General features: G+C 34.9%; 1 protein-coding gene across 1 annotated transcript; it reads right to left on the reverse strand.

Annotated features, from left to right (window-relative positions):
* Positions 1-26: 26 nt before the first annotated feature.
* Positions 27-8,473, reverse strand: LOC128554836 (interferon-induced protein 44-like). The gene is made up of 6 exons (XM_053536147.1): positions 8,464-8,473; positions 7,414-7,601; positions 6,364-6,555; positions 3,293-3,433; positions 2,565-2,721; positions 27-539 (listed from the first exon to the last, which is right to left on the reverse strand). Exons 1-6 carry the CDS (start codon positions 8,471-8,473, stop codon positions 256-258), a joined length of 972 nt encoding a protein of 323 aa, XP_053392122.1. The 3' UTR covers positions 27-255.
* Between the last annotated feature and the right edge of the window lie 5,458 nt (positions 8,474-13,931).

Raw genomic sequence — 13,931 nt, forward strand, 5'->3', positions numbered from 1 at the left:
CTTATGTGTTCTTTTAGTTTAAAGACCAATATCTAGTAACAGCTATTTTCCGAATAGTAAAATATATATATATATATGTTTTTAATCAGAACTAAAAGAGAAACAAGGGCCACAGAAACATTGGAAATAAACAATGTTAACGATTTTCCTTGTCAACTGCAATGTGATAGAGTTTTACGTGATGCTACCTTTTCTCAAGATACTTTATTCACATTTTTCAATGGTCAGTTTGATTGCACTGTTTAAATCAGGTCCTTATTTCTTTACATTATCGACCTCTGTTCCTCGCATAAAATCAGCGCCGAAATATGCAGCTTGTCGCAGGGCAAGTAGTAGAGGGATATTCTTGAAGTGCTCGATTTTTGCCTCATCTGTGTAGTTTTTAACAGGAAAAACATAGTTCTTTGGGACTCCAAACGTATTTTTAGCACTTTCAACGACTCTTTCGACATTTTCGCTTTTAAATATTTTGGTTATATCATCTTTTACTATGTTACTGATGTTATCTATCTTTGTTACGATAACCATCCTGTTGGGCCCTGCAATAATGGAATATTTAAACGGTAAACATATCTTGTATATCTCCTGGTCTGTAACTGCTTTTAATTTAATCATTAGGTACATATTTATGAATATTTATATAAAATTATTATTTATTTCGACCTTCAAGCCTAAGGTCTTGGAACTGTACGTGACAATTTGTCTTGATATGATGAGTGTTTGTGCCTTATATTATCTAGAGATTCATGCATAAAAGAAACATTTGATACCTATCAGTGATCTCCACCTTAGGGTTGGACTCTTATACGAAGCACATGTAAATCCCATTATGTATGGCAAAGTTATTAGTTTATACATAATTAATTTAAGTCGATTGTGAAGAACGTTCTGCAATTAATATTAATCAATCTCAACACCTCATTCCGGATAGAATCCATCGTCAAGAGGGTATGAGTGTTCCCATTTTAAATGCTGAGCGCCAAGCAAGGAAGCTATTGGTACCACTTTTCACGTCTTTGGTATGACGCGTATGGCAAGCCAATTGTCCAATAATTACGTGAACCCCGGTTCACGGTCGAAAACCTAGGATTAACGATCGATAAACTAGGTTTTTCGAACGTAAAACTAGGTTTTTCAAATACTTACCTATATTTTCGAATGAAAACATCAGATACCGTGCGTAAACCATAGTTTACGCTCGTGAACCCAGGTTTACGTTCGATAAACTAGGTTTCTCGATTGAACTATGAATTTCGGTCATTATCCTATGTTTACGACCGTAAACTTGGGTTTACGAACGTAAACCTACGTTTACGAGCGTGAACTATGGTTTACGATGTTATCCTATGTTTTCGCTCGAAAAAATAGGTTAGTATTTGAAAAACCTGGTTTTACGTTTGAAAAACCTGGTTTATCGAACGTAAACCTAAGTTCACGCTCGTAAACCCAAGTTCACGTTCGTAGACATAGGTTCACGCTCGAAAATATAGGTTCAGGTCCGTAAACTATGATTCACGGTCGTAAACATAGGTTCATGGCCGTAAACCCATGTTCACGCCCGAAATTCATTGTTGATTCTATAATCCTAATATATCGGCCGTAAACCATGGTTTACGTTTGATAAACTAGGTTTCTCGACTGAACTATGAGTTTCGGTCGTTATCCTATGTTTACGATCGTTATCCTATGTTTACGCTCGTAAACCCCGGTTCACGCTCGTAAACCATAATTCACGAACGTGAACCTATGTCTACGACCGTGAACTGGGGTTTACAATCGTGAACCTACATTTACGAGGGCGAACTATGGTTCACGGCGTTATCCTATGTTTTCGCTTGAAAATATAGGTTAGTATTCGAAAAACCTAGTTTTACGTTCGAAAAACCTAGTTTATCGATCGTTAATCCTAGTTTTTCGACCGTGAACTAGGGTTCACGTAATTATTGGACAATTGGCTTGCCATAGATGCGGACGGGGATAGAACCCATGGCCTCCTTACTCGAAGCGGACGCTCTACCACAAGGCTATCGAGGCAGTTAAAAGTTATTTACCAATGTAAAGTTATTAACCAAACCAAAAACGGGGATGGACTGGTCCACTGACGTAAGGAATGCAAGGCTGGGTTTTAACCAGTAATGACCAATAAAGAAAAACACTGGTTATATGACTTTAACCCAATGGTCTATATTGTTTCATTTGACTTATTTGTTTTTACAAACAGTTTTTGTCTGAAAGGTTTCATGCTTATTGATGGATATATACTGTGAAATCATTTAAATTCGCTGGCATGAAATTTCTCGCAAACGTGAAGAAAGACTGTTTCCCGCGGGCTTAAATTCGCGCATTTTCAATTTTAGAAAGGGAAAATATAATAAATAATAATAATAGCGCTGTCTTAAATTCGCGCATCGGTCCTAGCGCGAAATACGCGAAAATTCGTCCTACGCGAATAAAAATGATTTCACAGTAATATATTTATACACTTATCGTATACTTTTTACTTCATTTGTTGTAAATACTCTACTCTATAGCTATGACAAATTTTAGCGGAATATAATGCTCACCAAACAGTACGTTTTCCAGTTCTTTTATTCTGGTTTCAAAACTTTGAACAATTTCTGAGAAGATATTCTCTGCGTCGACAATATATATTACGCAATGAATCACACACCTTCTATCTACGTCTGGCTTTTCAACTTTAGCTGGTGCCATTGGATTGAACTGTAATCAGATAATAAAACACCAATAACGATATATTTAATTCAGACTAAAGCTAAAACGAAATATTGACATTTACATAAAGGTAATGTTTTTGAATGAAATATATTTGATGTGAAGCCCATGAGTAGCATTTGTTAAATAATGAGGCGTGATATTCAAGGCAGCACTATGAGTTGGACATTGTTGTTACTGCCGACTATATGACTGATTTTTGTGAAGATGCTAACCTCGAGAACAAACACGCACGCACGCACGCATCCATGCACAAACTTGTTCACATACCAGAAGACGTTTTCAGCAGTGTGCTCATAACCTACAAATTGTCAAACAATAACGCCTGTTTGTGGACATATCAAATATCTTAACAATTCGTATTAAGAATCACACTTACTACTGAATATATATCCTCTTGTAACAAACTGCAACTAACATTTTTCTTGACTAAAGCAGCAGATAGCGAATTTTTTAATATATCAAATACTCTAACATGTCAAAACGAAGGAGCGTAAGGAACAGACCATATAATGGTGACATTACTGACAACTAGCATCAAAATTCTCTATCACCTAACCTGGTATCCAGGTTTCAGTTGTCCTTTCGTAGCACTTGAAATGTCATCAATATGAATACCTTGGTTTTCAGCGAGTTCAATGCCCATGGTATCATGAAAAACTATATGTTCTAACTCTCCTTCCCCGGGAACAATATGAAACTATAAAAAGAGGAAATAAATAATGAAAAATAGAATACAATGGAACATCGAACATTTGAATACAGAATTAAACTATGCAAATATATTTAAGGCAATAAAATCATAAATATCCAGCTAAGCGTTAGATATAATAAATCATCAACACATTGAGACAGAGGCAGAGGAAAATGCTTTTTTATTAAATAGGCAACTATTTTCTAGTGTCCTTTTTCCGTAGCAGTCTTGTATAGTTTCTGTAAATATCTGGGATGAAGGTTATTTAACAGCTGATTAAAACTGCACATTTTAATTTGTGGAGGAAGAATTCCACAGGTTTTCGAATGGAATACATAATATTTTCTTAAGGGGTGTACAGGTGCTCTGACAGTATTATTTGTTGCAAGACTCCTGTGGCAATATAGCTTACGTCATAAACCTGAGTCCCCTCGGTAGTGAAACTGCGACAGAGTTCAACTCTGCTACTCTGATACGGAGTGCTTGTTTTTGTTTATTTGTGTTCGGGTTAACGCCGTTTTTCAACTGTATTTCAGTCATGTAACGGCGGGCAGTTAACCTAACGGGTGTTCCTGGATTCTGTACCAGTACAAACCTGTTCTTTGCAAGTAACTGCTAGCTTCCCCACATGAATCAGAGGTGGAGGACGAATGACTTCAGACATAATGTCGTTTATCAAATCGTCACGGAGAACATACGCCCCGCCCGAGGTTCGAACTCAGTACCCCGGGATCCGTATACCAACGCTCTACCTTCTGCGCTAAGCGGGCGGGTTTGATACGGAGTGATCTTCCGTAAACGAGTTACAGTCAACTCGCCCTCTAGTTTACTCGTCCCTATTTAGGTCATTTGGTATCCCTTGACGATTTCAAAAATGGTTATTTTGCCCCCACTTTTCGGCCACTCCTATCCAGATTATGATTAATATAATTATAATGTAAGATATGTTCTGCAAAATTTACTACAAAAAATTCATTTGGTTTGCTTTATAAATACTGGATTGTATGTAAAAGAGCAGAGGGCATGGTCATTTCGTAGCTTCAAGTGTGCAGTGACTAATGCGGCCGAGTATCTTTTTTAAAATTACCTTCTGTAACATGCTTGTCTGAAACCTTTTATATGTTTTTCTTCATTCGACAAAGATTTATTACAAGCACAACATTTAACCATTCATGCCACTGAATATGTTTAACTCTAGCACCAGCTTAAGGGGAAGTTTATTACACATTTAATGAATGAACTCAATGATCCAAAACAACCAGAAAATACAACACTGAATCCAAGTAAAACTAGAGCTGCACAGGAGTGACGAATAAAAACTCCCACAATACGGCCTTATCACAGAAGTGAGCAAATGTCAAAGTGGAACCTCGAAATCAATAGGGGTCATCTGCTGGTCATGACCAACCTCCATATCAACATTTTTGATCCTAGACTTAAGCGTTCTCAAGTTGTCATTCAGTTGCACTTTTCCAGGTCATTGTGACATTGACCTTTGACCTGCTGACCGCAAAGTCGAACTTAACATGTAGTTATGATATTACACCTGTGTACTAAAATTTATGATTCTTAGCTCAAGCGTTCTCAAGTTATTATCCGGAAACCGTTGAACTGTAACAGGTCATTGTGACTTTGACCTTTGACCTACTGACCTCAAAGTCTAACTTGACCTGTAGTTTAGTTTGAGATGTTGCACATGTGTGCCAAAAAGCTTTTAAATCTGGCAAGATTTTCACGAGTTATTGTCCGGAAACGATGAAAACCAAGGGACCGACCGACCGACCGACCACTGACAGACCGACCAACCACTGACAGACCGACCAACCGACCAACAAGCTTATTCCTATATACCCCCTCAAAGTTGGTTTGTAGGGTATAACTATTACAACATGCAATTCAAGTATCCAAATATATTCTTTAATTTGTATGTCGAAGGAAAATGAGCTTTAGCAATTATTACTATCTTCTCCTTTTTAATAGTACGATATTTGTTTCTGTCTGCTTCAGAAGTTTTATGCGAGTACATAGGAATATTCTTGAGATGCATTTTACATAATTTTCATAAGCGTTCATAAATGAAGTTAGGCGCATTGTCTTTTTACACTTGCAGAAAAAAAATTATAGAAAAAAAAAACCCAAAAAAAACCCAAAAAACAAAAACAAAACAAACAAAAATACAGAAGTCTACTGCTGTTATTCATTAAATAGAAGCATTTCTGAGGTATTAAAATTAAATATTACACCAACAAATGGAAACTTTTTATGTCAATAAAAACATCAAATTAATTATACTTTGCATTGTAAAACCAGATGATATTCTTGTGGCTAAAATTTTGCGTTTTTTAAACCTGTAATTTGTACACACAGTTGGATATTTGTGATATATGATCAGTTGCGATTTAAACCTAAATGCTTTCGCATGCATTCAATTAGTGGCAGATTGAACAGTGAGAAAAGGGGAAATAACTGATAAATCCAAAATTGACTGACCATACTATAGATTATAAAGACATTGTTATGCATATCAAGGAAACAACCACGGTAGCCTAGTGGTAGAGCGCCCGTTTCGAGTGAGGGAGGTCATGGGTTTGCTCCCTGGCCGCATCTTTTCGAAGAACTGAAAACTGGTAGCTTCTTGACTCGGCGCTCACCTTTATAAAGATAATATATGGATTGCTATAAGAAGATACCATCGTTTATATGACTGGTAAATTGTTGGAAAGACAAACATGCACGCACGCTCACATTAACACTATATAAAAACAAAACAGTGTGCACAATTAAACTATTTTATTACTGTATAAAAATGTTGGTCGACAAAACAGAAATGGTACCAGTTACCATTGATCACCCTATGCCTAGTGTAATAAAATAAAAACGTTTTCTTCTGAAATTATTATGTACGATATACATTGTGTCACAATTGAAATACTTACATCAATTGAATATGATGAATCAGATTTTCCAACTCTGACTCTTGATGTAATTTGTCCTTCTGCTATTGAAAAGAATGAATTAATTGTAGAAGACTTTCCACTCTGTACTTGTCCGATCATCATGATGTTCAGTTTTCCGGATTTTAGTTTTGCAGAAGTCTGCTGTATCTCATCTAGCAAGGTGTCACTATACTACAGATGAAACAAAAGTTATCTAGGGCGATTACTGAAGGTGAATCATACTCCCACTAAATTGTTAAATAGTTAATAACTTATGCACAGCGTATCATTTTAATACTACGCAATGTACGTTTTAAGTTGATGTTATAGATCTGTTGATGAGAGTGTTGAGGCCTTTCAGCTCGCTTCTTTCTCTATCATATCATTGTATCAAATGACATTGAATGTAAAATCATCACTCGGGTTAAAGTCATTCATTATACCAAATGTTCAAAACTGCGTATATGGAAATTTTAGAAAAAAGAGTGGGTTAATTTTACATATATTCATGACAACCTACCAATAATTCGTTATTTGAACCGTCAGTATAACAGGAAAATAATAATGACACGCCGAGTTGGTTTCAATACGTTTTGATATTAAAATTTCAGGATTCGCTTCAGAATTGTCGATGAAGATGTTCTGTTTTGACAAGATATTCAATGAAATAGGACGCCGACATAAAGGGGCCCATTGCAAGGGCAGAGTGACCCATATAATGCCCCAACCAAACCATTGTTTTATGGAGGGAGTTAAATTATGCAACTTCTATTTGAGCAATATTATGTGAATTATAATGTATTTCAGAAACTTTAGATTAAAAGAGCAGGAAAAAAAGAGTTGCGATAGTGTATTAAATGATCCTCTAAATAGTGTGCTTATACTTTGTATATTTGCAATTGTTTCTAACTTCTGATTTTTTGATATTGCTTTTAATTTGCTATTATATTTGACTGCATATTCCACACTATGTTAATGTTCTAAATTGTCTTATATTTATGTAAGGGGTATGCTTAAAATTTAGTCGAACATGTATACATAACAATTTACCTTTTTGTCCCATTCACCTTCAAGACAACCATACTTTCTCCACGACTTTTCATAAATAATGTCAGAATTTGAATTTTCTTCTTGATTTTCATCTTGTGGTTCTGGTTCTTCAGGTTGTTTTTCTACTTCAGGTTCAGGTTGGGATTGTTGTGCTCTTCCTCTCTGCCTTGGTCCAAAGATATTTTTAACTATACAATGTAAAACAGGTAGTGTAAGTTAGATCCAGTGTAATAATATGGCTTGCACAAAGACAGAATTTCTTGTTAGGAAATATTGGTTATTGTTATAAATCGCATCAGTTTGTGTGCAAAGTTTAGTAAACTGAATACACACCTACTTTTTAGCATTAATATTAAAAATTATAGGAGAAAATGGAGAACAAGATGTTAGATTTAACTTTACTAATTTATTGCTATTAAATTTCCCAAACCATCTAACATACATTGCACTTGTTGGATCAAATTAGGTACCAAAGCCTGAGCCAATATTGACATAAGTTTGAGATACACTTTTTCAGGAAATTATAAAATTGGACTTACTACATTTTATTCGGTTGTTTAAAATTTTTCATTTCATAACATGGAAACAAACAGACTTACAACAAGGGTCTCTTTCAAAACATGGAAAGATTAATGTCACATATATGATTCAGACAACAGATCTCTAACCTAAGAACATTTAGTATTCACTCAAACAATAAGGAAGGTAAACTAAAAAGTGAGGGACTACAAAAATATTCTAGTGACAATCTTTCAGCAGAAAACTCCAGACAGTTTACAAAACAATCAATGTCTACACTTTCTAGGTTTAACACTAACAATATAGATGATTTATAAGCCTGAAGCAGTGTTTACATTTAAAAAAATATAAAAAAAATATATAATTCGTATAAATTCTAGAGACTAAATGTGTTGTTAATGAGTAGATTTTTACTATTGTTTCTGTTTTATAAATATCTCAGAAAATACAGATCGTAAGATTAAATAAACAAAGGAATTAGTTAAAGTTGTGATCATTATATTATTTTTGATCATAAATTATATCACTTACAGAAATCCATATCCACTTTAACGCAACGACTTGGCGAATTATCTATAATGTTACGCCGTGATAGTTAAATCTTTATCTTGAGTCTACATGAATACAGGGTTGTTGAAAACTTATTATCCGCTTCTATTTTTACGGGTTTCAGATATGATGTCTGCATTTTGTTCGTTTTGGGACCTCCATGTCCGGACTTCGATTAAGAAACGAACATTTTTATTATTTATAGTTTTGGTCACGTTAGTATTTGCACATTTAATATCATAGTAAGATTGTGGTAATCTATCCTGCGTACACCGTTTGTACATCGGTCTTGCGAGATAGGCTAAGCAACATGTCATGTATTTTAGCGCTATAAATTCGGATAAACACAAGGAAAAAATCGCTGGTATATTAAGGAATAGGTCAAAATATAAAATCATAACAAATTAGAAATTTGTTGCTTTTTACTTGCAGCTCGCACTGCCAGACGTACGCCGTTACGTTCGTTTATTTGTTTATTTTAAAACTCTTGCTATTCAAGTGACCAGCGTATCCCGGGTTGGATGAAACGAATTGGCACACACTGTTTATGAAAAATTAAAAAAAGAAATTTAATTCATCTTAAAATTATAATTGTTATGTATAGAAAGGCTATGCTTCAGTTTTATATTGCCCAACGAGAAATGTTTCTAATTTGAAACACAAACATGTGAAACTTTATTACTAAACAATTTGGAACACTCCTTTAATAACATTTAAGGCACATATAAGTGTACTGATTGATAGGTAGATAACAGTACGATAATCATATATGTATTTGATAATATAAAAAGGCAAAGCCTCTGAGCGGGCGTAGCTTACACGACAAAGAACTGTTCCCTGCTCAAAATAATTCGTGAGAACCTATTCACTTGAAAAAAAAGTGTGAACATACCTATAACAGCGTATATCATACGTTGCAAAAATTATGGAAAGCCGGTGTCACGGTGACGTCATTATCTGCTTGTCGCGTTCATGTGGCTTTATGCTTATTAATGACATTTTTCCCCATTTTCTGGCCAATGCTTCATCTTTTAAAAGAAAATAATATTTGTTTTTCTACCAACTTGAAATCTTTCTGGCATTATTTTTGAGTGATGGATAATATTCTGCAATCAAATGAAGTTCTGTATTCACTGCGAACAAAGCATTTCCTGTGAGCACCTGTCCGCTAGGATGCGCGTTTCATAAAAGAAAAGCAAAATTGAAATGATTTCCTTAACACAACTTTTTAAAAATAAAGACACCTAAATGAATATAAAGATTGTAACTCAAATATGAAATTAAAAAAAGAAGAAAGATCATTTTTTTCCCGATTTTGACAGAAGTAGAAAAAAGGCTTTTCCCTGTCGACGACGAAGGTTTTCAGCTACATCACTTTGCCTCATTCGCTATGAGAGTTTTTACTACATACCTACTCTCTCGAGTTGTCGTTCGACTTTTTTAACCTTTCGGTCAATGCTAAATAATAAGATGCGCAAGTCTGTAATTTGAATTTAGTTTCCCTAGTTAGACTTTTGTCCTTGCTTTTTGTTGTTTTATGTAATGTGTGTGTGTGTGTTCGGGTTTAACGTCTTTTTCAACATTTTTTTCAGTCATATAAACTACGGTGTCTATTTGCAGCAGTGAGCATAAAGCCCAACTTTATAGTGCTGCCTCACTGGAATATCACGCCGTAGACACGTGACATGATACCCCACCCAGTCACATTATACTGATGCCGGGCCGACCAGTCCTAGCACTACCCTCTTAATGCTGAGCGCCAAGCGAGGAAGCGACTAGTACCATTTTTACGTCTTTGACCGGGGATCGAACCCACGACCTCCAGCAGTCGAAGCGGGCTCTCTACTACTTAGCTACCGAGGCGGTTGTTCGCTTTATATAAAGTCTTTAACGAAAACGGAGTTCAGAAAAGACAAACACTTAACTTGTAGACACCTCCTGTTTTACATGGTTAACAGAGATTTGCAAGTCAGCAAAGGGAGAAACGTCAGTCGTTTCTGAGATGTCAAATATCAGTTGATCTATGGCTAAATTTCATTTCTTAATGACAGACCAATCAAAATAAAAGAAAAAAATATATTGTATTAAAATTTAGACGAACGTTTTTTATTCCACATGAAAAAACAAAACCACAAAATAACAATACTATAAAACTATAAAGAGGTTATAGTTTTACAATAATGATGATAAATAAACAACATAAAACGTTTATTTCTTTCTGCAAAAATTGCATCTACTTGCGGTGGCATTTGTGTTCAGATATAGGGATATATGAAGGGGTTACATTTCCGGACATTTCATCCCCTATCTATTGTCAATGAATTCATTTATCTATCAGTACCGAACCTCAAGCGCCAATTCTAGCTCTTGGTTCGGTCACAGGACCTACTACAGTATCTAAAGTGTAACTTATTCAGTACTTGGTAAAATATAAAATGAAAACATTACAAAAAAAGTAAAACACACGGAGATTTTTTAACCATGATATGGACAACACGTAGGGATAACACAGTAAAGATAAACACAAAGTTTCTCTTATTTCAATTGTGGTCACTGTTATTGGCTGCATGACTCAGCCTTAGGTCATGTTTTCGTAGTAATACTGACAGATATTGCATTAAACTATTTGATACATATTAAAAAAATCTAACTGAGATTAAGAAAATACAATATACTTACAACTAAAATCAATTTAGAATACCGAAACATAGAAGACTAGATCCAAAGAATTACTAATAAAAACACAAAAACTGCACAGCTAACTGGTCATTAAATGGGCTTCCATGGCCTTTTTAAATCTTGAAGGGGAAGTAATATCTCTTAAGGTCTTGTGGAATTGTATTTCATGAAGATATCCCCGAGAAAACAAATGACTTTTCCCCAAATCTTCCAACCTTGGGTCAATGCAAATCGGCCTGTGTCACTGAAGATTTGGCCATAATTGGGATCCTGACCGGCATTTGCAAATACTCTTGACTGGGTACACCTGTTATGGATAGAATTTAAAGGAACAAAATGATCATTTAGATAATCTGGGGCCAAACCAAACTTAACATTATGACATGACATAGTGTGAACTGATGTACCCTCTGTTCTACAGGCAACCAATTCGGGGTTTTGATATGATCAGAATCAATATAAGCTCTACTGTCTAAACTAAGAACAAAACGAATGAGCTTATTTTGGATCGATTGAAGTCTTCTTGATCATTATTTTGTATAACAAGGGTACCAAAAAGTAAATACATAATCAAAATTATTCTGAATTAAAGCAATGATTAGCAATATTTTCGTGTGCAATGTTAAAATTTTACTTTTGCTATAGAGAAATTTAAGTCGGGCATTTGCTTTTGAAACAACTGATCTTGCAATGTCCTCACAGGATAAAAATTGATCCAGAAATGCACCAAGATATTTAACAGAACTTGAAGCTTTAATACTTGTCCTATTAAAATTTATATCAAGAGATGATAAAACTGAATATAAAGAAAGTTTATTGTCAACAAGCCATTCACTTATATTCTTTGTCCATTTGAAATTTAATAAAATCTGATAAATTAATAAAAGAGGTTTTGTTTGCTTTGTTTTGAGTTAAGCGCCAAGTGTTTCAGTAATGTAACGGCGGGAAGTTAACCTAACTATTGTTCCTGGATTCTGTACCAGTACCAACTTGTTCTCTGCAAGTAAATGCCAACATCCCCACATGAATAAGAGGTGGAGGACGAATGATTTCAGACACATTGTCTTTTATCAAATCGTCACAGATGCATCATCTTTAATAAACCTACTGGGAATGCCATCCAAACCAGTAGCTTTAGTAGCTTTTAGTTCATTAAGATGTTTTAGAAAAATATTTTCTGAAACAATCCTGAATGAAAAAACAAATCTTGAAAAATACATTTAGTACTATAAAAAGACTCAACAAATGGTTTTCCAAATTTCAACGTAGAACTTGGAAGTTTTTCAATTGACTCGGATGCAACTGTGGTATAAAAAGAATTGTTTTGTTTCAGATACTGTAAAACATCAAAACAAATTTCATCAATTTTTAAACCATTATTACTACTAGATAAAACATTTTTCTTAGATGGTAAGCCTAACTGTTTCAAGATTTTCTATAACTATATACATGTAGGGAAAAGTGACCACGCCCTTTGGTGGCCATATTATTTAACGAATCATTATTTGAACAATATTGGTAGAGGACCAAACAAGGACCATTTGTGTGAAATTATTTTAAAACCGGGCCATCAGTTTTACACAAGATTTTTAGTTTCCAGATTGGTTCTATCCATGATGAAAGTATGCTCAAAGGGGCATCTGGGGTCTTCTTCCATCATCAAAGATGGAAAGACGTCATATGATCAATATTACCGGTGCGACATTAAACCCAAAATAAAATTAAAAAAGTTCCCTTCGTGCCATTCGCCTAAAGTAAGTTTAATATCATGAAGTTTATTGAACGAAGTACTGTTATATGACGATTACCATTTAAGAGTTACCAACGTTCCCCGGCTAGAGACATTATTCAGAATCATCTTACTTAAAACACAATTTCATTTTTAAAATAGAGGTAAAACTGATATAAAAACGCATGTATTGTACTTTGTCATATGAAAAGGAAGTAATTTAATATTCAAAAAAGGTTAACTCGGGTGTCTGTGACCTTAACCTTATCAAATGACACAATGTCTTGTAATGGTGAATATTTATGCCAAATTATCTGAATATACACAAGTGCATAAAAAATGTTCCAGACCAGAAAAAAATGTTCTCCAAAGGTGACAGTGACATTGGAGCTACAAGACTAGGTCTTGCGCGTGACAAATCAACTCATTATAGGGAAATTTTGTTCCTAGTAATTTTAAACGAGAGGGCTCCTGAAGGCCCTGTATCGCTCACCTGACCTATTGACCTAAAGTGTTAAAAAGCTTTTCCTTCGATTTGACCTGGTGACCTGGTTTTTAACCCCAGATTGCCCGGTATCAAACTCTTCCATGATTTTATTAAGGGTAACAGTCTGACCAAGTTTCATTAAGACTGGGCCAAAATTGTGACCTCTAGAGTGTTAACAGTCAAATTGTTGACGACGGACGACGACGACGGACACCGGACGATCACAAAAGCTCACCTTGAACACTTAGTGTTCAGGTGAACGAAAACCCTTTGATGAATGACATGTGATCAAGTTTTGTTTTTGTTGTTTCTGAATCATACATTTTATTTTATTCAAGACCGCTGGCCAGCATCACTAAATGAACTGTTATTTCCTTTAGTAAATGAGGTAGATTCAGTTTCTTTTGTACAGATATTGTAGCAAACAATTTCTGGTAATATTATCTTAGGATACACTGAAGAATATGAGCTTTGTTAGAAGGCTTGACACTTGCTCTGTTAATGTTTGTAGGCTGTCGGAATATAATCGAAAGAAGGGTTGGAAAAAAGGAGATC

Source organism: Mercenaria mercenaria, unplaced genomic scaffold (assembly GCF_021730395.1).
Source record: "Mercenaria mercenaria strain notata unplaced genomic scaffold, MADL_Memer_1 contig_795, whole genome shotgun sequence".
Taxonomy (NCBI): domain Eukaryota; kingdom Metazoa; phylum Mollusca; class Bivalvia; order Venerida; family Veneridae; genus Mercenaria; species Mercenaria mercenaria.